Source organism: Python bivittatus, unplaced genomic scaffold, assembly GCF_059951505.1.
Source record: "Python bivittatus isolate LINGU-HERP-01145 unplaced genomic scaffold, Pbiv_v1 ctg000980_np1212, whole genome shotgun sequence".
In the NCBI taxonomy this organism is placed as follows: domain Eukaryota; kingdom Metazoa; phylum Chordata; class Lepidosauria; order Squamata; family Pythonidae; genus Python; species Python bivittatus.
This window is the reverse complement of record NW_028277125.1, coordinates 8,399,081-8,423,832: the sequence shown is the minus strand read 5'-3', so window position 1 is coordinate 8,423,832 and position 24,752 is coordinate 8,399,081. Positions and strand designations below refer to the sequence as shown.

At 38.9% G+C, this 24,752-nt stretch overlaps 1 protein-coding gene across 1 annotated transcript in view; it reads right to left on the bottom strand.

Annotated features, from left to right (window-relative positions):
• Positions 1-24,752, bottom strand: part of MCF2L2 (MCF.2 cell line derived transforming sequence-like 2) — a 216,995-nt gene that overhangs the window by 53,537 nt on the left and 138,706 nt on the right. Inside the window, exons 16-20 of the mRNA XM_088131892.1 lie at positions 21,671-21,737; positions 21,208-21,323; positions 16,874-16,943; positions 12,721-12,813; positions 7,560-7,652 (exon numbers count right to left, since the gene is read on the bottom strand). Of these exons, the coding sequence (XP_087988018.1) occupies positions 7,560-7,652; positions 12,721-12,813; positions 16,874-16,943; positions 21,208-21,323; positions 21,671-21,737 (439 nt within the window). The remainder of the gene's footprint in view (positions 1-7,559; positions 7,653-12,720; positions 12,814-16,873; positions 16,944-21,207; positions 21,324-21,670; positions 21,738-24,752) is intronic.

The window sequence follows — 24,752 nt, the reverse complement described above, 5'->3', positions numbered from 1 at the left end:
CTGACCTGGGGCGCTCATATTGCAGCCTTGGTTAAGAGGGCCCAGCAGAGATTATACTACCCGAGACTTCTCAGGAAACAACTGAATGAAAAACTGCTGGTGACCTTCTACCGCTGTACCATTGAGAGCATTTTGACCTACTGCACCTGTGTATGGTTTGCTAACTGCACAGTGGCAGATAGGAAAGCGCTCCAGAGGGTTACCACCACTGCCCAGAGGATCACTGGTTGCCCTCTCCCCTCTTTGGAAGAACTTTATAGTTCCCGCTGCCTTAAGAAGGCTCAAAACATTCTTAAGGACCCATCCCACCCGGGACATTCTTTCCTTGAACTATTACCATCTGGCAGACGGTACAGGATAATGAAAACAAGGACAAATAGGCTGAAGAATAGCTTTTATCTTAGAGCTGTAACTATACTGAACTCTACTGTATAGTGGAGTATTAATGCAGCATCAGGGGTTGTGCAATATGGAATGTGAAGGTTGTGTTTTATGTGTTTTATGTGTGTTATGTGTTTTATGTGTTCTATGGTTTTTATATTTTTAAAGCTGCACTGGGGTGGCATTTAATTTCGTTGTACGAGAAGTACAATGACAATAAAGATGACTTTGACTTTACCCTGAATGGCAGCCACAGAGGAGGGCCTTGTTCCTCTTCAGAGTGTCAGGAGAACCCTCCCACGCCTCTCCCACACCTGTCAGAGTTTATTGCTCTTTTGAAAAAAAGCACCTTTGGGGCTGACCCTTGCATTGGTAGACTGCACTGTATCACAGTGGTCTGCCTGTGCCCAGAGAGAACAAGAGTTTCTATACATGGGAATTACTGATATGATGTTTTATCTAGAGCACTCGTTCTCAACGGGGGAGGTACCGGCCCTGGGGGGGCAGTGGGAGGATGCTGAGGGGCGGTGAACTTGTTTTGGGCGGTAGGGGGGCGGTGGGCATGTTTTGGGCGGTAGAGGGGTGATGAGCATGTTTTGGCATTCGAACTTAATTTTAAAACTCCCCAAAAAATGTATTAAATCGATTATCTGGTTTACACCATTTGTACCAGCAATAAAACGAACTTACGCGACGGCTGCCCTCACGCACTTCTAAGAATGGTGAGACGAATTTGTATTCTAGGTAGGCTGACCTTGAAGAACTCGACACTACGATTCTTCTCCGATCCCAACCAGCACAGCGCGTGCGTCAGCTGTTTTCCTGCACGATTAATCGCAGCGCGTGCGTCAGCTGTCTTCCCGCACGATTAATCGCAGTGCGTGCGTTGAGCGTCCTTTCAATATGAATGTTTGATTTGACCCGTGTTTCTTGAGTTGCTTTTCGTTCGCTTCATTTCTGTTTTTTCCCCTCAGTTTCGATTTACTTTCATTGTTTATTTGGCCAGTCAGCTAGGTAAGTGCGCTTATTAGTTCTTTATCGTGGTCGTGAATTATTAATTTTGAGAAATAGTTATCTTTCCCTCATCATATTTTGCAGCCACCAACTATGTCGGTTAATAAAAAGAAGTGTCGTCAATACAGTTCCACGTACTTGAAGTTCGGATTTGTTCCTTCGCCGTCGAACTCGCAACTACCCAGGTGTTTACTTTGTAACAAAGTGTTACCTAATGAGGCAATGAAACCGTCTCGTTTGCAGGAGCATCTGCAAAAAATTCATCCTGACAAACAAAATAAAGATTTGTCGTTTTTCACGAACATCAGGGACAAGTTTCTGAAGGCACCGTCTGTCTCAGGGTTACTAGCAACCTCATCAAAAAAATGCGACGATGGTTTGATAGCCTCTTATATCAAAATTAATTGCTAAATCGGGGAAAGCTCATACCATCGGCGAAGAGTTGATACTGCCGGCTGTCAAGGAAGTTTTAGAAACGGTTTTACACCATCCAGCCGCATCCAATGTTATAAAAAATGTCCCATTAAGCAATGATACAGTGCGACGATGAATTGATGAGATGGCTGAAGATGTTGAAGCTTCCTTATGCAAACTTTTGATACCCACCGAATTTTCTCTTCAGGTTGATGAATCAACCTTGCCAAGTACTAATGAGGCTTTACTGTTAGCGTACGTCCGGTTTGTGAAGGAAGGAAAAATTATTCAAGAGATGCTTTTTGCAAGAAGCTTGATTGCAGATACTAAAGGTGAATCTATTTTTAATACTGTCAAAGTTTATTTTAAAGAGAAAAATATTCCTCTGGCGAACATTATGTCTGTTGCCACCGATGGAGCTCCTGCAATGGTGGGTCGTCATCGTGGGTTCATCGCCCTTTTGAAGAAAGAGGTACCAGGTATTTTAGCTGTTCACTGCGTGATTCATAGACAGCATTTAGTTGCAAAAAACCTCAGTGACCGTTTGCATCAGTCATTACAATATGTCATCTCTGCTGTGAACAAAATTCGCAGTAATGCTCTCAACAATCAATTATTCGGGCAGCTGTGTAAGGACAACGATGAAGAATTCAATCGCTTGCTTCTACACACCGAGGTTCGCTGGCTTTCCAAAGGCGCCTGCCTCAATAGGTTCTGGAATCTTTTCGACTCTGTACTTGAGTTCCTCGAAGAGAAAGATGTAGCTCTGAGAGACAGATTGCTACAATTTAAGATTGATGTTGCTTACATGGCCGATTCATTCGCAAAATTCAATGGAATTAATTTGCAGCTTCAAGGCGAAGAGCTCAATTTGATCACAACAAAATCTGTTATTTCTGCCTTCCTAAAAAACTCACTTTGTGGAAGCAGAATTTTGGTCGCAGTGAGTTCAGCCAGTTTCCAATCTTGTCAGATCTGCATAAGATCAGTGAAATCCCCTTCGATGAAACACAAGTTTACTGTCAACACCTTGAGTCTTTGCACAAGGACTTTTCTGAGCGTTTTGAGGATATTTTGTCCCTGGAAGTCCCTCAATGGGTCATGAACCCTTTTATGAATATTGAGACAGCAGAGGTTCAGATTCAGGAGGAATTGGCCGAACTTTCAATGAATGAAACTTTGAAAGCCAGCTTCCAGAATGGTGATCGTCTCACAGAATTTTGGCTTCAAAGTAACATCAATCGCCTCTACCCAGGACTGTGGACTATCATCAAAAAATTTTTAATTGCCTTCCCTTCCTCCTACCTTGTCGAGCAAGGATTCAGTGCTATGACTGATCTAATTACAAAAAAGAGAAGTCGACTCCAAATCGTGGAAAGAGGGGACTTGCGCCTTCATCTCTCTAACAATATTGAACCGAACGTTCAGAAAATGGCTCTGAACCATCAAGCACAACCATCCCACTGACATAATCAAGCATGTTTCATTGATATTACTCCTTTAGCGTATTTTTTGCTGTTTTTTTAAATTATCTAATTAAGAATAAAGAATTTTTAAACATTAAAAAAGCATTTGCAAAAAAAATAAAAAAATTAAATTAAAAATTAAAAAATTAAAAAATTAAAAAAATGAGGATCAAAAAAATAAATAAACGTATTTACAGCATTTTGAAATAAACGTATTTACATAAAAGAGCATTTAAGCATTTTTTTTTTGCATTAGTCATTTAAATTTTAATAAAAGGAATGCAATTACCTTCCAGGGCAAAAGTATCAACTTAAATCAAACAAATTTGGTGTGTAAGTCTACTGAAAAAAATTACTTAAAATTTTTGCCTTTTATAATTCAGTAACTCCCCCCCTGCTCCGGATACCCTAAATTACAGGATTTTCACAAAGGGTGGCGTTGAAAAATTTTCCGCTCCTTAGGGGGGTGGCAGCTTCAAAAAGGTTGAGAATCACTGATGTAGAGCCTAAGAGTGGTATGCATCACTTGGCTGGGGCAGAGCTAGGTCAAGAAACTGGTGCAAAAACAAAGAGCAGAACTCAGTAGGTAGAGAACAAAACCGAAGCTGAGAGATCAGCAAAAGTTGGAACCCTACCCTCACAAGAGATATTATAGCACAGCTTCCCAGGAAATATTTGTTCCTAGCAGAGATCAGAAGTATCCATCAGGTTCTAAAGGTGGTACCATAGGTAGGAAAGTGTTACCTTTCTTGGATGTTAAGCGTTCTGTGTGTGTGTTCTGTTAATCCTTCCTAAGTTAAATTCATGAATGCTCAGATACAAAAAAAGGACATTTCAACCTGGGGTATCCATGGGGGGGAATGTCAAAATAGTCAAGATGGTGGCTGAGATAAAAAAGGGCAGGTTTAAACCTCCAATGTCTTTTTCTCACTGTGAGGTCCTAAAATTATTGGCCATTAACTTATATGTTTCCCTCTATAGCAGTGCCATAAATTTTGAGGTGTTTCAGATTCATTCATGCTACCAGAACAGTGCAAAACTGGTTGAACTGATTTTGTTCTGACAACTTCAGCAGCCCTTCTAGGAATTTTACTTGGCCGAGAAGTAATCTTATCTCTATTTACTGGTTACTGTCCCCGCCCCCCCACAAACAAACAAACAAAAAACAAGGAGATTTTAAAAAACAGCAAAGTTTATTACTGTTACTCTGTTAAGCCCAGAATCTACATTAGAGCCCCTTTCATTTTTAAGTCACTGCTCCAGTTGTACCAATTCATTTATTCAATTTATAAGCCATCAGATTGCAAAGCAACTCAAGGCAACATACAAAAACTAAAAACACATCGTAAAACCAATTAAAAGAGAAGCTAACGGTTATAATGAAAAGAATATATATCAAAAAATCTGTGGTGGGACAGTGGGGGAAACCAGAACGTTCCAGGGAAATTACATCAAGGAGAGAGATTGAGAAGTGCTTATGAATAAGACATACACAGTGATAAGGATGAAATGTTTGTACAGATTGGCCTTTATTTTCTATTAATCGACACTGCTTTTAGTACTCCATTTCTAGTTTTCAGCTTTCACAGGGGTATGACTAATTTAGAGCATTATAAAAAATAACATATGCTGTCTAGTTAAATGGGGTAATCCCTAATCTAATTCTTGCCAAGTCTGTATGGGTGGTGATAAGGAAAAAAAACACCCTTATCTTCAGTTTCTGATCTAAAAAATGGGATAGCAGCTTAAGAACAACCAGAAGCTTGAAAACTCCTTCAACATTTTTTTATTAATCATCTTTGAACAGAATGAATATACTTGGTGTCTTTCTACTAGCATTTGCATGTCTTAAAATTTCTCCATCCATTTTCTCATCTTTAGTAAACATTCTACGAAGGCACCAAAATTAATCTACTCGATCTAGTTTTTTTTACCATTTATGAATAATCAGCAACCATTCACTTATTTTTTCCTGCCAATACTTTGATTTTAGATGCATTTACTTTCAGATGTATATTTCCTGTGGGATCATACACTCTGTTTCATGTTCACTTCAAACAGTTTGAGTTCTGAGGCAATAATACGGCACAATCTGCATACAAAAATTCATCATGGCCTCAACCAACATACTTCTAATATCACCGCAAGCACTCTTGGATTCCCACAGTACTTTCACATGTATCCACAGCACCTTAGATGACACCTATACTTTCTGGTATATTCTTTAGCCCTTTCATTCATAATTCAACCTACACTTACACTTCCCTGCATGTGTTCAACTACACTCTACAAGAACAGTCCACCTTCATTCACATCTATTACTTGCTTCTTTTTTCTCTTAGTTTCACACACAAGATTAATTTTTCTTTCAATTCATTAGTTCATTCAGGATGTTTACCTTTTATTCTCCTCACAGTTCAAGTCACAATCTTCCATATGCTATGGTCATCACTAAATGGGCCCATAGATATTGTCCTCTACAGCCCATCATAGTTTCATCAGTTGAAGCTTTCACATAACACTGTTTTAGTAAGACTGGGGGCTAGACTAGCTTATCAGTAATAATCATAGCCATACCCTCCATTCTCTGCTTAAAGTAAAGACAGTACTGGCCAGTTTTAGCACATTTCACCAGAATGCCACAACGAAGCCCAATTTTATCCCCAGCATGCTCACATTATTCTATGAAAGCTAGGAGCTCTAATTTAGAGATTACCTCGCAATCACCAAATAGGAGGCTTTGCCCCATAGAGCAGGGCACAATCAAGGGGCAAGAATCACATAGACTTCAATGCCAGAAATGTAATGCAAGAATTAGGGGTGTGGAAACTGTGATCGGAACCTCCAGTGCTCTTCTAATTAGCAAATTAATTAAGATGGAGTCTCTTTGAATATTTTCAATCTCTTCTTCCCAGGCTTTCTGTCCCCTGAGCTGAGCTAATGTTGATTAGATAAGCAACTAACAAACTTGCTGGCTGGGGAATTCTGGGAGTTTAAGTCCACAAATCTTAAAGTTGCCAAGGTTGAGAAACATTGTTTCAGACTATCACTTTCATAAGCTTTAGAAAACATGGATAGTGGTTGACGATCATGGGAACTACAGCTCAAAACACCTTTCTCTGAACTAGAATGGTGCCATTTTTAATATTTGTTTACAAGAAGCATTCTTGCGAGTAAATACAATAAAAAACACCAAATATATCTGTGTCAAAGATACTGTCAATTGTGCTGATTTTCCAGACCCAGGAGGGAAATCATAAAAAGAGTATTAGCAAGGAGTTTAAAATGAAATTGTCTGTTTTAGGATTCTTCTCATCCCAAAACCTACAGCTTTAGACTACACCTTCTAAAACTTTCATCCAATATTGGCTTATTTCGCATGGAGTTATAATTCAATGCATCATCTGGAATTTGGGGATGATGGCCACTTTAAACCAAATCTCAGGCTTAGCCTTAGGAATCTGAAAGCAGTTCTTATACTTTTTTTTTTTTTTAACTTGAACTAATCTTTAAGTTTCTGATTAAACTTAAAATAACCTTTGGAATGAATGCATACAATCAATTTAAAAAGGGCTAACATTTTAATTATAGTTATGGGATCATATAATTTAGACTGCATATTCCAACTAATTGGAACTTCTTCCAGGTATGTGCAGAATGCAGCAAGACTATTATATGCGCAACGATGGAGAAATACTGAAATTCCCACAATGGAGGAATTTATTGTGAAGATGGCAGAAGTGGCTGAAATGGCAAAACTGACCTGTTGGGTCAAGGATAAAACAATAAGAACTTTTATAAAAGACTGGAAACCTTTTACAGACTTTTTGCTGAAAATGGAAAAAAGTGAAATGATGATTTATGGATCTGATGATTGAAAAAGGTCTGAACGAGGGGCTGAAGGGATTTTTGTGATATTACAGAGGGTGGAGGGACAAAGAGTTTGTTTATAACTGCTGAAAAGAAGGTTGGAAGTCACTTATTTCTTTGCATCTCTGTTTCTTTAGTTATCTTTCTTCTACTGTTTTGCTTTCTGCACTTTTCCTTTTTTCTCTTTTTCCTTCTTTTATGTGTATATATATTTACTATATATCTTTCTTTTATCTATGTAAACATTCTTAATAAAAATATACCAATATGTGCAGAATGCCTTCTGTTCACTACTCAGCATCAACACACGTTTAGAAAGATGGACTGAATAATTACTCTCCCTCCTGTGCAATCAAATACTGCAGAAATACAGTGCTTTTCACTTGCAGACCAAACCATTCTGAAAAGTCCTACCTTCAAAAGCAACTGGTATTTGGTAATCCTCTGGACCGGCTTTAAAAGATAAGCATCAAGGGAGAGTTTATGATCTAATTTTCGCTGACATTCCTGGAAAAGACATAAGGAAAAGACAGAATGAAGTACTGCTGGTCTAACAGGATACACTAAGAACTAAATTACAAGTTTACATTTTTTAAAGCTAAGAACCTTGTTGCTTTTATAATCCCAATGTCTTTTAGGATCCGCAGCATGGATATCCTCTGGCTGTTTATAAAAGAGATGGTTGTGTGTTACAGAAAAGCATCTTTGTATGCCTAATGGAGACTAGATGATATTAGGAAACAAATAGCACACAAAAAAAACATGAATGCATAATATGAGAGCCAGTTTGGTGTAGCGGTTAAAGGTACCAGACTAGAAACCAGGAGACTGGGAGTTCTAGTCCCACTTTGGGCACAAAGCCAGCTGGGTAACTTTGGGCCAGTCACTCTCTCTCAGCACTAAGAAGAAGAAGGCAAGGGCAAACTGTTTCTGAAAAAGTTGCCAAGAAAACTGCAGCGATTTGTCCAGGCAGTCACCAGAAGTCAAGACTGACTTGGTACAAAAAAGAAAAGAAAAGCTGTATATGTAGCAGTTCATCTGAGTGATCTGTCTCTTTCAGCACAGTAAATGTCCAATTGTCATTCATTTACTGCAAAGAGATTTGGATGCTAACTTGCAAAGATAATTCATTTTGCTGACATTCAAACTGCCTTTGTTCCCCTCTTCTAGAACTTCCATTGTTCTGGCCACTAACATGTACAGTGTGTTTGCCAGAGGATATTTCAGGCAGTTGCTGGACAGCCTTGGTGTCATTAGCAATTCAATTTTTATCCTTCTTGTTTATATCATTTCTTGACCTTTTCAGAGTACAGAGCCTCCTGAGCCTCGAGGTTTCCGGATGTGTTGGTCTCCAATGCCATAGCCAAGGTGATGCTGTGTGCAAATTCTGGGAACTGAAGTCCTTACACTGAGCAATTGCAACTTGTGGCTTACTCAACTGCAAGATTATTGACCCAGCAGCTTCAAGAGGACTTATTAAAACCTTCTTTCTATCTGGAGCATTGCTCCACCATCTTCAATCTATATAACTGTGATGAAGTACAGCATGGCCCTTCAGCATCAAAGCTCACAACCACAATTATTCTTTCAGAATTTGCTATCAGGATATGGGATCTTGATCCCTGAATCATTTCCTTTTCTTCTTCTTTTAGAACACGTCTTTCAGCAATTTCAAATTACTTTGTGTGCAGAGGTATCCATGGCCCTGGGGTGTGTGGGGACACAAACTATAAAAGCAGTGTAGCATTGCACAACACAAACTCTGCCTCTTTTGTATACACGTTGTGATGTTGCATGTATATATGAAAGGGTGGAGCCCAGGTTGTGACGGTGCAGCACGGCTCTCATTGTTTAGACAGAAGCACCGGATCTTGCAGACACCAGTTTGCATGACAATCTTGCAAATATCACAGTTATCTAATTATACACACATACAAACATCTATGACAAATGGGAATCATTTTGTATAAGAAAACCTATCCTGATATACCAAGACTGACAAATAGATGGGAAAGGGTTTTCCTAGAATTGTAGATTGAGGTCAAATGGAAATTCAATGGAGAAAGGAAAGATAGTGGCATTTCCTACGATCAAAGCAAGACATTTTTTTTTTTTTTTTGGCCAGGGTAGAATAAAAAGATGGTCCCATATTCCATGTACAAAAGCTGACTAGATGGAGAGATTTTCTCCAACAGTGATGTTAAATTAAAGTGCCTCACTGAAAGCAGTAGATTTGTTGAAAGTATGCAGGCCTTGCTAAAATGGTTCTCACTTTGCTAAATGAAAAGGCCAGGCCCAACAATTTTAGCATGAACAGTTCAATAAACTCAATTAATTGTTGAATATGCTACAGGGAGTAAAAGGGAATACAAATCATGTGAATATGAAAAACTAACAACTCTTTTATTGCAGGTTAGAATGAACATCCAGAGATATCTCTTAAAATTAGGTAGAGTTTGTCATTTAAATTGAGTTGGTAAGGCACAGCTTCCTAGCACTTTGGATGCTTGAGCCTAATAATTTCACCATCAATCTTGGAAGATATTTATTATTTGTAGGACTGTCATTTTATTGTATTTTAATTAATATTTATACTTTTACTGTAAATCGCCCAGAGTTGCTTCTAGGGAGGTGGTCAATGACAAATGTGAAATATAAATAAATAAACAAACAAATAAATTTGCTGAAGCCATGGAGATCCACCTATATCCGGCAAGACTGTTTATACTTACAAGTCAAAGAAAAAGTTAACACTTTCAAATAGTGGAATCCAAATTCTCCATAGTTGTGAACTATTTTCTTCCAACTTAACATAGTATTTGGGTAAACCAATAGCAGATTCTGGCCAATGCCAAGTCTTCACTGTTTTCATTGCCCAAGGAAGAGCTGATGAGAAGGTTGTTCAACAAAGAGTCATTTGATCAGATTTTCTCTCAAAAAAGCTATTATGATCATTGCTAATTTTATGAAGAGCACTTGCTCTAACTGTGCTGCAGAAACAGCTGGTCCAACAGGTTGAACCACTTCAGACGTCTCTCTTATATTCCTACCCCCAAAATCAGCATGGAGAAAAATTGGGCTGGAACATTTCCTGGCTGAATTGCTTTATCCTTTGAAGAATCGTTAAAAAAAAAACACACACACAGAAAAGCCATCATATGTGGTGCACTCCCCCAATCTGCTTGCATCCCTTAAGCTTCCCATCACTGTCAGAAATTTATGGAGATGTTATTAGTTTTAAGATCGGGTAGGAAAGTATGGACAGCAACTTCCACAATGCAACCTCAAGATTTATGTGTATAATATATTAAGAATTAATAACCCACCTGAACTTTCCCAGCTAACTTTTCCCACGTTCTACCTCATTTGGTTCAGAATCTGTTGAGCTATTTGCTTAACTGAGCTGTTTATGATCTGATCCCCGAAAAGCACATTATCAGATTGGTGGGGAACAAACAGAGAAAACCTGTGGCCTATTTTAAGGATGGAGCCTTATTGGATCACATTCTCACAGAGATAATCTATTGGGGCCACGTGTTCTGATCTGGTATGACCTACAAAGCTTGTGGCAGTGTCAAAGCAGATGATACATTCTTAGATGTTGGCGTGCCTTCTTGATTAGTCCACAAATTCTCTGAGAGAAGATTTTCCTGCTACTGTAGCAACTAGCCTGCTTGGTAAAACCCTGGCAATAGGCTCGCACCAGTGGAGGTGGCTTGTGGGGGGACTGACTTTGCTCCCCCCCCGGGTCATCTTGAATGTTTTTAGCATTTATGTACAGGGTTTGTTGTTTAGATTCGATTTTTAATGGGTTATTTATTTAACTATTTATGGGGGGATTTTTAATTCTTGATGGGGTTTCTGATTTTAATTGTGAGCCGCCAGACTCACCCGTTGGAGGGAGATGGGCGGCATACAAAGTTAAAAATAAGTAAGTAAGTAAGTAAGTAAATAAATAAATAAATAAATAAATAGCAGCAAGAACCTCTTAGATGTCCTTCACCTGGGCACAAGAGGAGCCAAACGTCCTTCTGATGCCATGGGATGCATTTGCTAAGCAGGGCCTTCAAAGGCACAAGCATCTTTGGCCAAATGAAGATGGGGAAAAAGAATAAATGTAAAGCTATGATTCAGAAAATATAAATCAGAGAGAGAGAGAGAGAGATAATAGAATAATAATGACATCCAACTCAGCAGGGGACTCACAAGGAACATTCTAAGATATTGTCTCATGAATGGCCAAAAGGAACGGGGATAAAGTAACAGTTAACTGACAAATACAAGAATAGGGAGCAGCTTCCTAAGCCCAGCAAATCACAGCTTAGCTTCAGAATGTTATCTCTATGCTTCTGTGAGTTCAGGAATACCAATTTATGTGATACAATTTTTAAAATGCATAGAGACCACAATGAAGAATTAGGAGTATAATGCTTCTGTAATATATAGTCATAGAATCTACAACTAAGTAGCAATCTAGATATGAAAAGAACCATGTCAACTATGTGGACCTATTCAAGTTCCATCCCAGGCTTTGTGGTATACTGTATATTAATATAGAAGGTGGAACAGGTGTTTATCAAATTTACAGATGACACAAGCTAACTGGATTGGTTAATATCCTGCAGGACAAAATCATGATTCAAAATGATCTTGACAGTCTTGAATTTTAGGTCAAACCCTGTAGGCTGATATTCATTGATGACACATATAAGAATTCTTGGGTAAGTAAAAATATCTTAGCTTGTTCTGTGCTTAAATGCCCAAGAAAACAACAAATATGTCTTCCCTTATCATGGCATTGAAAAAGACCATTTCTACCAGACCAAATTCCATGGGGCATTTTAATAAGTTTTGACACTTTAAATCTAATATTTTTCTTTTCTTTGTTTTGTATTATCAGCAACTGAGCTCTGGTTTCGGTGTAAATTCAGGATTTAAAAAGTCAGGAAGGAAGAAGGACATTTTTGACTCTAATGGATTAATTACTTCCTTTGCTTTGAAGAGCAGATGGCCAACCCTGCTGCTCATTTGATTGAGTAGGGCCTTAGATTTATGTTCTAGGTGTAAGAGACAAGGAAGCTGTTCTATGAAAAAACAAGTGTGCCTCTTTACAATAATTTAGGAATGTCTGTCCCACTGAAAGTGCTGTTTCAAAGTTCAACTAACAGTTGTGCTAGCAATACCGAATAATGAGCTCCTTGAGGAAGAACTGGTATAACTCCAACACCTAAATAAATAAAGATGCACTTCCTTCACCTCACACCCACAGTCAAAAGGAGTCTGGTAGCACCTTTTCTGATTAATGAATTTTATTCAGAGGTATAGGTTTATGTCTTTGAATAACATCTGATAGTCAGAAAAGGTGCTATTAGACTCCTGAGTTTTGATGCCACAAACAAGTGTTTCTCAACCTTGGCAACTTTAAGATGTGTGGACCAACTCCCAGAATTCTTAAAGTTGTCCAGTTTGAGAAACACTGATCTAGGCCAACTCCTTGTCTGGTGTGGGATCGACTAATGCATTTCTAAGATCTGAGAAAAAAGGTCTCTCAGATGGCTTGCATCACTGAGCCTACCTGAAAAAAAAGGCTGTCTCCACACTGCCTCCAAAGAGCTTCTGACTTTGGCTTGTTTTGACAATATTTTTCATAGATCTGGAGATCTTCTTTCTGTAATATAAAGGAGGTTAGAGTTGAATCATGTAAATCCAAATACCAAAGGAGTAGCTTTTTCCCCAAATATATTTGTAGGAATGTAAAGGGGGCTACACAAACCTCTTTTTTGTAATTCTGCATTATGCAGGCTTCATATTTTAAGAGCAAGCTTAGGTTTAGACTCACACGTCATGCTAAACCAGGATTTTTAAAATCGTTCAAGAAGCCAAAACCAAATGGAACATAATATGAGGAACTTGCATTTCTTTCCACAACCTCTGTGATATTTCGGTACCACCTCTGGAACTTGACTGAAACTCCCCCAGTCTCCAAAACAGTTAAGAGTTTAGCCCTGCCTGCTCTAGTGATTAACTGTATTTCCATCACACCCTCTGAAGCCCTTATGCCTGGGGTTATGTTAAACCACAGTTTGTTGGCTCAGCTCATGAAAGCACAACTTCAAAGTCCACTTGAGTTGACCGTGTTTCACCATTCAAATTACTTTTGACATACAGGTTTGTGGAAGTGAAGCAAATGTCTTCTCAAACCATAGGCGAGCTTCATGAAATGTTTCAGAACAAAAACAAATACAAAACACAAAAGAAAAATGAACACATATGTTTAGTCAAAGCTCAGGCTGATCTTGCTCAGCAGTAGATGGAACATTTCCTTGCTACCAAAGCAAACATCACCTCTAGTGAAAGGGCCAGCCAGACATACGGCCCAGGAGAAGCATTCCTGAAAACTTCCTCTTTTCCCCTTTCAAGAGAAGCAACCATTTTCACATGAGATGAGTTCCCACCTGCCTGAAACGTCCTTGTATCATGAAAAGTCCAAGGACCCAAGATAATAATTCTGTCTAGCTTCTCAGGGGAAGCAGAAAACTCATCTTGCTTGAAAAGAACCCTTTAATTTTGGGTCCACGTGAAATCTGAAGGAGTTGACACTTCTGGCCAACCAAAAGTTTTAATGCTTCAAAGATGATGAAGTCCAGCAACAAAGAGTCATTTCTCTTTCAAGATGCCTTAATTTTACAAGTGAGCAAGTCTCACAGCCTTTGCAGGATTTATAAAATCCTCTGACAAGTTAGCAGATTAATCACTTTTAAAAATTAACCCTCCCTCTCACTGTGTGAAAATGGTTGCATCACAATTTCTGCTAGCTGGATTAATAACACACACTGTGGTTTTAGATAAGGGACACATAAAACTTAATGGCCTGTTTAAAGTAAAATTAACTGGAATTTAAATAACACATCATGTTCTTTCTGGTTGACCATGACTGTAGCCTGAGCAACAAGAGAATCAAAGCAAGAAATGACACAAACTCACACAAAAAAACAACACAGTTTACATCCTGGCTTTGATCCAAATATGCTCATTAACCAAGCACCATCATGTTCAACGTTCTTTTTTCACTGACTAACCATAAATTGCTTTATAAAATCCTTTGACTTTGAACATTTGGCCTAAAATCTTGTGAAAGAATGCAACTATAATTCAGATGGTTATTCCTTGCCAGTATTTCTTTTTAACTGACTTGGACATTTCCTTTCAAATCAAGGAGGTGTTGTAGTTAGATATGTGGGATGATATGCTAGCTGGGGAATTCTGGGTGTTAAAGTCCACACTTCTTAAAGTTGCCAAGTTTAAAAAAACACTCTTCTAAATCATGATTTCCTGGCTGATATTGTCTGCTGTCCAGTAAGTTTGGTTTCACAAATTTGATTTCTGAAAGTGCTCTTAAAAATGCTTTAGCACATGTTTTCCAGGCTAATTTCTATACTGAGCTATATCCTTGAAAAGGCCATGAGAAAGCATATACATTCTTCCAGACACTTGGATATTCAATTCTTTAATCACAAAAATCTGTTAAGGAAAATTGAAATAGATGAATAGTATCTTTTGATTTGCCCTGCTAGAAATCCCACGCCAGGCAAAGGGTTGGCCTAGATCAGTGTTTCTCACACTTGGCAACTTTCAGGTGTGTGGATTTCAATTCCCAGAATTCCCCAGCCAGCATATCATCCCACATATTTGGAGTGTGCCAATTCAGGGGCATCTGCTATAACTACAACACCTCCTTGATTTGAAGAGCAAATGTCCAAGTTGGTTAAAAAGAAATACTGCCAAGGAATAACCATCTGAAATATAGTTGCTGGCTGGGGAATTCTGAGAGTTGAAGTTCACACATCTTAAAGTTGCCAAGTTTGAAAAACACTGATTTAGAAGCTGCAAAAATTAATCCTGACTACCATATAGTCAAATGTATATGGAATCACTAACAGTGATTCTGTAACAGCAATAGAAGGAATACTGTTTTTTTTCATAATAATTACAGTATCACATTTTTTCTGTTTTATTGGAAAATACTGATTTGCATCAATTAAAAAAAAGTTGAAAGATTCCTGTACTAAACAACTTGTACAATTCCTGGATTGCAATCCACCAAAACATTCTTATATATCCTTAATTTAAGAATTTTTTCTCTTCTGTTGAATGTTTAAGGATTGTTCTCTTCTGTTCTGTGTCTCAAAAAGTACTGGACTGTAAGCAGACCAATTTGTTAACAGTTCCACAATGGAACTGAAGCAGCTGAACTCCGTGGAATGTTCTAAATTCACCAAAGCCAAAAATGTACCTAATTACATGCAAATTATTTTGTTCTATTTTCTTGTTTATTTACAGTGACTTTGTTAGGTTGTCACATTTGTCCTTACACATTTCTCATTTCTTTTTTTTTTTTTAATATTTTTTTATTTTTACAACAAACACAAAACATACATGAACAAACAAAAACATAGAAAGGCATAAAAAAAGCATCTTCCATTTTATACCGTGTGTCAACCAGTTACCAACTCGTTGGTGCCCCTTTCATAATCTTAAATTCTCATATCATCTATTCAAAATATACTTGTATACTTATCAATTAACAATTATTAATCATTCATAGCTAATCTATAGAATCATTTATTACAAGAAATTTTAACTTTCAATAGGATTAGTAATACATTTTCATCTATTGATTATATGTGTATATATATAATAATTAATATCAAATTTCTATTATAAAATTTCCTAATCCATTACATTACTATATTTTCTCAGTGTCATATAAAATTACTTATCTTCTTACTCTAATTTCAAATCTCAATTTAACTCATCTCTGCACATTCCATAATTTTCAATAACTTCCTCCTGCATAAGTACTTTTTAATTTTTCCAATTCTTAAAAGTTACAGTTCTAACCAGTATCAGTTACAATATCAGTTACAGTTCTAACCAGGTTACAGTTCTAACCAGATTCTTCACTACATGTTTCAACAAAAATGTCTCTAGTTTAAAATCTATATGTTACTATATTCTATACTATATATTATATATATACTATATATTCTATACTATACATAGAAAGAAACTACTTCAGATGTTTAAAGAAAAAACGAGGGGAATACAACAATGATGGAACTGACAAGCTTCAAAAAGCAGAATGTTTGAAAGGACATTTATTATTGCTTTCTCTTATCCAATAATATAGAAAAAGGAATAAACAGCTAGATATTTTGGGACATTGAATGAAAAGGGTGAACTCAAAATTATGCAAGCGCTGGAATAAAGTATAAATCTGAGATATATAGTTAAAAATTGTATTTGATTGTAAATGTTTCAAGAGATTAGACTAAAATTTATACTTGGTTGAATACACATTTCTCATTTCAAGATGTTCTCTCTTTTTCCCATTCTGGTGTTTGATTCTCAAGTTATGCAGTAAGAAAAGTGGGGGGTTGGGGAGAGAATGAAAGGGGAAAATGGGAAGATGCCGGACAATTTGCAGGACAATGCAACACTCTAGCATTGTCCTGCCAACTCATTGGAAGAAAGAAATGTGGTCTTTTCTGGGTCTTTGCTTGTTTGTTAATTTATTTGAAGAATGCACAAGCAAGTTGTTTAACCTCACATGACTTCCCATCTGGCTGCCCACCTAAAGCCGAGCCTGAAAAGAATCAGATGCCAAGGGAAATGGGCCAGAACACCATCAAGAAACTAGATTAACTAAAGCACTATAATTCACTTACTCTTTTTAAAAAGCACCGACCCAGAAGCTCAGGTTTTTCTATGCAGTTTTCCAGCTCTTTGAGGAAGATTCTGGAATGGATATAAAATGAAAGCAATAGTTTAGAAGAGGTTCTTCAGGTTGGGTCTTCATCTGAATTTAAGCTACAAGGTCCCCTACTAAGAAAGATTCATATGGGTCTGTAGAGTATAATTTCAAGGTTTTTGCACCACTTTGGAGAAGACAGGTAATCCTCGTTTAGCAACCATAATTGCTTCCAGCGAAATGACCGCTAAGCAACACGGCACTAAGCAAACCACATGACTCAGAGAGAGAGAGATGCTGTGAAGATCACTGGTTGCTGCTGTTTCGTTTAGATAAAGTTCTCTTGTGCAGCAATGCCAGTGTTATTCTCACTCCAAAGGGCACTGTGGCCAGGCCCAGAGATTTAGTTGTAAGTGTGTGCATTGCCCACAAAATGATTTTTTTACTACTGTTTACTACCACATATTACTATTGTATTTGCAAATGGTTGCTTTAATCTAAACAAGGTTATCTGGAACATTTGCCCTAGTTGCTTGTAACTTGGAAACAGCCATGAGAAATAGATCCTGACTTTGAAGGAGAAATGGTTGGTTTTATGAATTTGAAAGCCTGGTAACTTCTGCCAATAAAATCACTGGTTTTTATCACTGGGCATAATCTTCCATTGGCTTTATGGCTTCCTTTGCCTTGGCCTCAGTGGGTTCATTTTATGTCAGATATTGCAGCAACGCCATGGATTTTTGTCTGCTGAATTTGCTCAACTTCCTCCATTCTATCCTATATATTGTTAGGATTTTCTCATGGGAAAGGTTGCAGCTCGTTATCTTCACAGAAATGTTGTGTCTAGAGAGAGATCGTATGACTTGTGTGTTAGCACATATACTGCTATTTTTTTTTTTTTAATCTGCGCTCAGTCGTTACCGACTCTGCAGTGACTGCTTGGACGAGTCCTTGCAGTTTTCAAGGCAATTGTTTCGGAAGTGGTTTGCCAGAGCCTCCTTCCTAGAGCAGAGCCCAGCTGGCGAGCGCAGGAGGCGGGTTTCCGTTGCTTCGCGCCTTTCTCGGGCACGCACGGTTTTTTGCGCTTACCGGCAACTGCTCCCGACTCCTTTTTTGCAAGGCGCCGCCAGCATTTTTCCTCCCACCGGAGTGAGAGTACCCATTTACCTACTCACGTGAGTTTTCGAACTGTTGGGTTTACAGGAACTGGGGAGGAAACAGGAGCTCACCCTGCTAACGCGAAGGCTGGACTCGAACCGCTGAAGTGTCGACCATTTCTGGCCGGCAACTTTCAGCGTCATTAAGCTGCTGAGCCACTGCGGCCCCATACTGCTATTTACTGCCACCTATTGGCGTGTGTATGCTAGTTACCCAGTGGGGGGGTATGAGGTGGCAATATAATTGGAGCATTGTATGCCCAGCCTAGCAGTTGTTTTAGCGTTAGCCACCATGTAGTGAAGTAGTTTTATGGGTTATGTAGTTGTAACTAATAACCAAGTAGTGTACCTCTTCTCTGAGAGTTTTTGGCTAGAGACTTTATGTTTGTAGATAAGTCTTGGATGCTGAATTTATGAGACGTGTTTTTTTTCCCCCTATATTTTGTATACAACTTGCATTTTATGAAGTTTTGTATTTTTATCAATAAACAACCAGATAGTATATATTTTCTGGCTGAATTTCTTTGGAGAACAAGATATGGACATTGCAGTTTGCAAACCTCTCATGCTGGTGTGTATTTTTTCCCTGGGCAAAGTTTTTCTGGGAGCATTGCTGTACTCTGCTCAACATATATTATTAGTTCTTGACTGGGGATAACTACAGGAAGTCCTCGATTTATGACCATTTGTTTAATGACTGTTCAAAGTTATGACAGCACTGAAAAAGTGACTTATGACCAGTCCTCGCACTTACAACCATCTCAGTGTCCCTGTGGTCACGTAAACAAAATTCGGGTGCTTGGCAACTGGCATATATTTACGATTGCAGCATCCTGGAGTCATGTGATCACCACTTGTGACCTTCCCAGGGGTCTTCTGACAAGCAAAATCAATGGGGGAAGCCAGATTTGCTTAATGACCATGGCAAAAGAGGTCATAAAATCAGGTCTGATTCACTTAACAACCGCATTGCTTAGCGATGGAAATTCCAGTCCCAATTGTGGTTGTAAGTTGAGGACTATCTGTATGTGGAAAGCACTATCTGTGCATTGTTGGTTGGTTGGCTCCCAATGGCTCTGGGAGGCTTATATCAAACCACTAAATATTGAAACAAAACTGTAATCATGAAAACAACCATATCACCCAATGGTACCACCCAATGAAGTCAATCCTCATTGTCCCAAATGATTTCCTGAAGACCCATGTCTTCCAGGCTCTTTGGAAACCCAAAAAGGAGAGGGTAGTCCTCAGGGGGCAAACTGTTCTAGGATTATGCCACCTCTGGTGCTGGATGAGGTTGTATTTCCCCAAACAGACCTGGTGTGCAATCTGGAGGTCCTCCTGGACTCAGGACTCTTGCTCGATGAGTAGGTGATAGTCATGGCTAGGAGGGCCTTCATACAACTTTGTATTGTGTGCCAGTTGCACCTGTTCCTAGATTGAGGGGCCCTATTCACGGTCACCCATGCCCTAGTCACCTTCCGGTTGGACTTTTGTAATGCGCTCTACATAGGGCTGCCCTTGCAAAGTATCTGGAAACTTCAGCTGGTGCAAAATGCAACGGCACAAGCAATTATGTATGTTTTTGGTAGAACTCACGTTAGAACCTCTGCTTTGCAAGTTGCATTGGCTAGCAGTTGTTTCCGGGTCCAATTCAAGGTGCTGGTGTTGACCTTTAAAGCCCTACATGGCATGGGATCAGGTTTCGGAGGGACCGCCTCTCCACAATTACCTCTGCCCATCCCACCAGATCCAGCAGAGAGGGCATGTTATGGGTTCCGTCATCTAGGGAGTTACACTTGGGAGGCCCTAGGTGGCGGGCTTTTCCTGCTATAGCACCCACCTTGTGGAATATCCTCCCCTCTGAGGTGAGGCTGGCTCCAACACTTTTGTCTTTCCGCAAGACCTGGTTGTGCCATCGGGCCTGGGGACCCCAGAGGACTGGTGAACTAGTGAGGTGGCTCTGTTATTATTAACATCTTCTTTTTCTTAGCTTTGTTTTTTATACTTTTTAATGTTTTTAATAAAAACAATAATGTTATTGTTTTAGGTATTTATTAACTGTTTTAGCTTTGTTGTACACCGCCTAGAGTTACTTGTTTTGTGAGATGGGCAGCTATATAAATTCGACAAATAAATAAATATAAAAATAAGCTGTTCCACAGAAGGGGGCCATTCCTGAGAAGGTATGATTATAGGTCCCAGCAGATGGCATTCTCCCAAAATAGGGGCCTTTAATTGGATGGGCAGACTCAACTTGGAGCAGGAAGTCTCAAAGGTATCCCATACAAACCAATCTGCCAGGGTAGATCAGTGTGCCTTACACAGCATTAAGCAGATGTTTTGGACGATACATTTAGGCAGCATGTGTGTGGCTTGGCCCCAGTTCTCAGTGTATTGTGGTCCTTCATCTGAAGTGGCTACATTGTTCCTGGTGGTATAGCTGCATCTGGTCCTTTCCTGGCATCATTCACTAAACGTATCAGCCATTACACTTTCTGTAATGTAATGTAGAATGTACACTTTCTGTAATGTAGAAAAGTGAGAATAGCTGAAGTATAAAAGCTTTCTTTCTTATTTCTGACTACGGTACGCAGTGTTCTTATTCTTCATCTCTTAAGGCGTGATTATCTTTTATCTGGAAAAGGGAAGAAAGGCTTCTTAGGCATGTCTAAGCAGCTATTCACATGACTAATCCAAAGACACAGGACACCGTTTCTGCCTTTTCATCCTTAACTGATCTTCAGGAGACAGAAGAAGTTTGGGGAAAAACAAGGGAAAGTTATAAATGAAAACATAGGTTTGGGCCTCTCACAGAATTATATGGCAATTCCATGCAGAAAGCTTTGTTGGAAGGCACTCATGTCTATGGTTGCAGCTATGGTTGCAAAAAGGAACCTATTGCCTGGAGTTTGAAGGTCATTAAGACTGTACTGCAGGTGCTACGTACACGTTAGCTTTATAATATTCAGATATATTATTTCCTTACATTAAAAATATCACAGCCAGCCTGTTATCTGGTGGGCTGCAGTCAATGGATTACAGCCATTGTAGTTATTTTAGGACTGATGTTCTAAGGTCTCTAAAAGACGCTTCCTTCAAATAAACACCGTACAGCTACATTCTGAGTTCCACTGTGCCACATTCCACAAACCTGTTATGAAATTCATAGATTTCTGAGAGGTTTCCGAAAAGAACTTCCTTCTTGTTCGAAACCACAGCTGGGATCATGTGAATTAAATCAGGGTTGTCCATTTCTGATGCATAGCCCTATTTAAGATAAAGAAAGAGAACAGTGAGAGGAGAACACAAATATATGAAAGGTAACAGAGAGGCAGAGAAGTGTCTTGTTCTGTTCCACGGAGTCAGTTTTTCCATTCTAAGATTGCTGTTTCATCCAATGTTAAGCCTGGACCTTTCCCCTGAACTCAAAGTAGATAAATTTTGCACCAAAGGAACCCAGATTTTGCACACGAAGATCTGAATTCCACCACTTGTACCCATTTTGCAATGTAAGCAAATTTGCCTGATTTCCTCATTTTGCATAATTTTGCATATCTCCATCCTGCTTTTGACTTCAGTTTCCCTGCTCATGTTTCCAAAAACACTCAGCATACCTCGATTATGCTTTGAAGTTCCTCTACGTAAGCCCGTTCGGTTTCTATCAGTTCATTTATTATATGGCTGTAAAAAAAACACACAGAGAGAAGGCAATATTTGTAATGGGTATTGTAATGATGTAATAATGCAATAAATGAGAGGATCAGTGCATGAATATTCAGATTGGCTGATGCACAGTGTCATGTGCAATCCAGAAAGCATTGCTATGAATATAACATCATCATATAAAGAAAATATAACGCTCAAAGACTATATATTCTAAATTTAAACTGTGTGTTTGTGCAGTAGAACAAGGGCAAGATGAAGCAGTGATAACCCAACAAGATGTGCAAATGTTGTAATGTTTTTTATATGTTATTTCAGTTGGAAATTAGAATTGGGTTCACACATTGCACTAAACTCCTCATTGCCTCATCATCACCTTGTGATTTGGGAAAAAGGGAGATCTCAGAGAAAGCCATTGCTTTATTTTTGGATGGTTCCTGTGCTTAGCTCTTGGACTGGGTTCACACATCACACCAAGTCATAATGAGGTTTGCTCAGTTGTAGTGCAGCAGGAACCAGCCACTGTGGTTTGCAAACTACCGTTTATGCCTTAAATATGCACCTAGCCTTTATGGCCTGTACAGCAAACCATGGTAAACAAAATCATGGTCTCTTGCAATAAGTGAGCCCAACCAGTGACTTGGGAAGTAAGGACAGGGCTAAAGCCATTGACAGTCCAGAGGGACAAAAGGCCACAACAGCCTGGCTGCACACACAGCAAGGCAGAAAATATTTGTGATGTGCAGCAAATAAGGATCTAAGAAGATCATGTGCTATGGAATCTGTAATCAGATGCTGAACAAAGGACTTGGCATAATGAGATCCTTCATGAGATCCTCATTTTAACTGAGCGGATCTTCACTGCTTACTCATGGCAGAGAGAAAAGGAGATAGTTATTCATTTTGGATAATATATTGATATATTAATGTTCAGATCCTGGCTTGACTGCATCATTCAGTCCATCTAATGTTCCATGCCAATCATTCAGGCTCAGTTCAAACCATAACATCTTCTGCATACAAAAGTACAAACACATTCATCTCCCATTTCAATTGACTCTTAACTTCCCTACAAGCTTCTTTGCATCTTTGCCCATAAATGCATTAAACAACCAAGGGAACAGCACACACCCTTGAATTACTCCTTGCTCAATTCTGAACCCTTCACTAAGCATGCCGTTTATTCTCACACGTACTTTGCATCAGTCATGTACTATTCTTATCACATTCAGCAACGAATCTTCAACTTCATGTGGTAGCTTATTCAAGCCTATCCACTGTCTCTAAGTCAACAAAGGAACAATAATCTTTCTTTTTCACATTTGACACTGACCGGCTGAAAAGCAAAAATTTAGCTAACACGTTTCCCGCCCACATACACAGAACACAAAATGCCAGTATACTGATTTTTCTCCCCTATAGTAGTGCTTTTCAAACTTGGCACCTTTAAGATGTGTGGATTTTGACTCCCAGAATTCCCCAGCCAGCATGCTGGTTGGGGAATTCTGGGAGTTGCAGTCCACACATCCTAAAGTTGCCAAGATTGAGAAACACTGCTGTATAGGAACCATATTCCAAAATGTCTGAGTTATAGATAAGGTCAGGGGAAAAACCCCATCAAACCTGAGAGACAGACACACCAGAACACTTCAAAGTTTTATTTCTCCCCTATCCCCTATAAAAGTATTTATTAAATGTTAGTTCAATAAGCAAGTATAAACAGACCTTACTTCAAGAAGCAAAACATAACATACTTATTTAAGATCCCATTGCAATGAGGTCCAGCACGAGCAAGCGGTCAGGTAGACAGCTTAGCCGTGTGTCCCGAACCCCTCCCAGCAATCCTTTTTATTCCTCAAAACCACAAACCACAATCATGATGCCCAGGTCATGCTACCGTCCTTTGGTGCTAATTTTAACACCCTTCCCTGTTCCATTGCTCCTGTCACACTCCTTCGATCACCACTTTACTTTGTCCATCTATTTTCCAGCTTCCTGTCCCTGACTGAAAACTTTAGTCCACATAGCAATTTTATTTATTGCTCTGTAATTTTATTTATTCATTTTATTTATTGCTCTTTTTCCCCTCACAATAGACTTCAAAAAGTAGATCCCTTCATTTCCTTCCCACGCAGAATTAATGCTTGGAGGGGAGAAGGATTGAGTTAACTAGGCAAATAAATATTTGATGCAGAAGTAGAAAATGGGGAAAGTTTTTACCCCAAATGCTTTTTATTCTGTAGGGGTTATGTGTAGCTTGCGTGGACCTCATAGCACCCTCTTCAGCTGCTGATTTTTGGAAATGTAAAATTAAATTCAGTGGCTTTACGACTGGATACAATGGGAGAATCTAGGTAGAAACAGTTATGGAAAAAAATAGAAGAGCTTTATGAAAATGTATGCACACGTAAGGCATAAATCAGGAAAAGCTTAGTCCCTTTCTTTTAGCCAAGAGGCTGAATGGAAGGTATAAATAATATATAAATGTGACAAACAAACAAACAAACAAGGCCAGTGAAATTGAACATTGGGCTTTACTGTCATCGAGGGGAAAAAAAGAAAATCACCAAGGGCAATTTTTCACTCACAGTTCTGTTGCAGAATCCACTAGTAGATTTGCAAAGTAAACAAAGAGAGGCACGAGATCTTGCAGAATGTGTTATTTGAAAAAACAGGGCCTCCAGCGGAATTACTTTGGGCAGAGGCAGAAAAACTATATGAGTTATAACACCGGCCTCTACAAACACTATAGCAACAAAAGACTCAGCCTAAGTAGCAGTATACGAAAAAAAAATCACTCCTACAGGTGAAATAAAACAGCACTCTAATTAAGATGGCCTATGTGCAAACATATTGAGGTCTGAAGCTGATGCAGAAATGAATGTAGTCTGAGTGCCAAGGGGACATTGTTCAGCGCCTGGAAGGCCTTCCTGCAGAAGTTACAGCTCCTGGGGACCACAAGATTTATGGCTGAAGACATGGATGTCCGTAGGGAGCAATCAAAATCTGCAAGATGCTTAGCAAGGCTTCAGT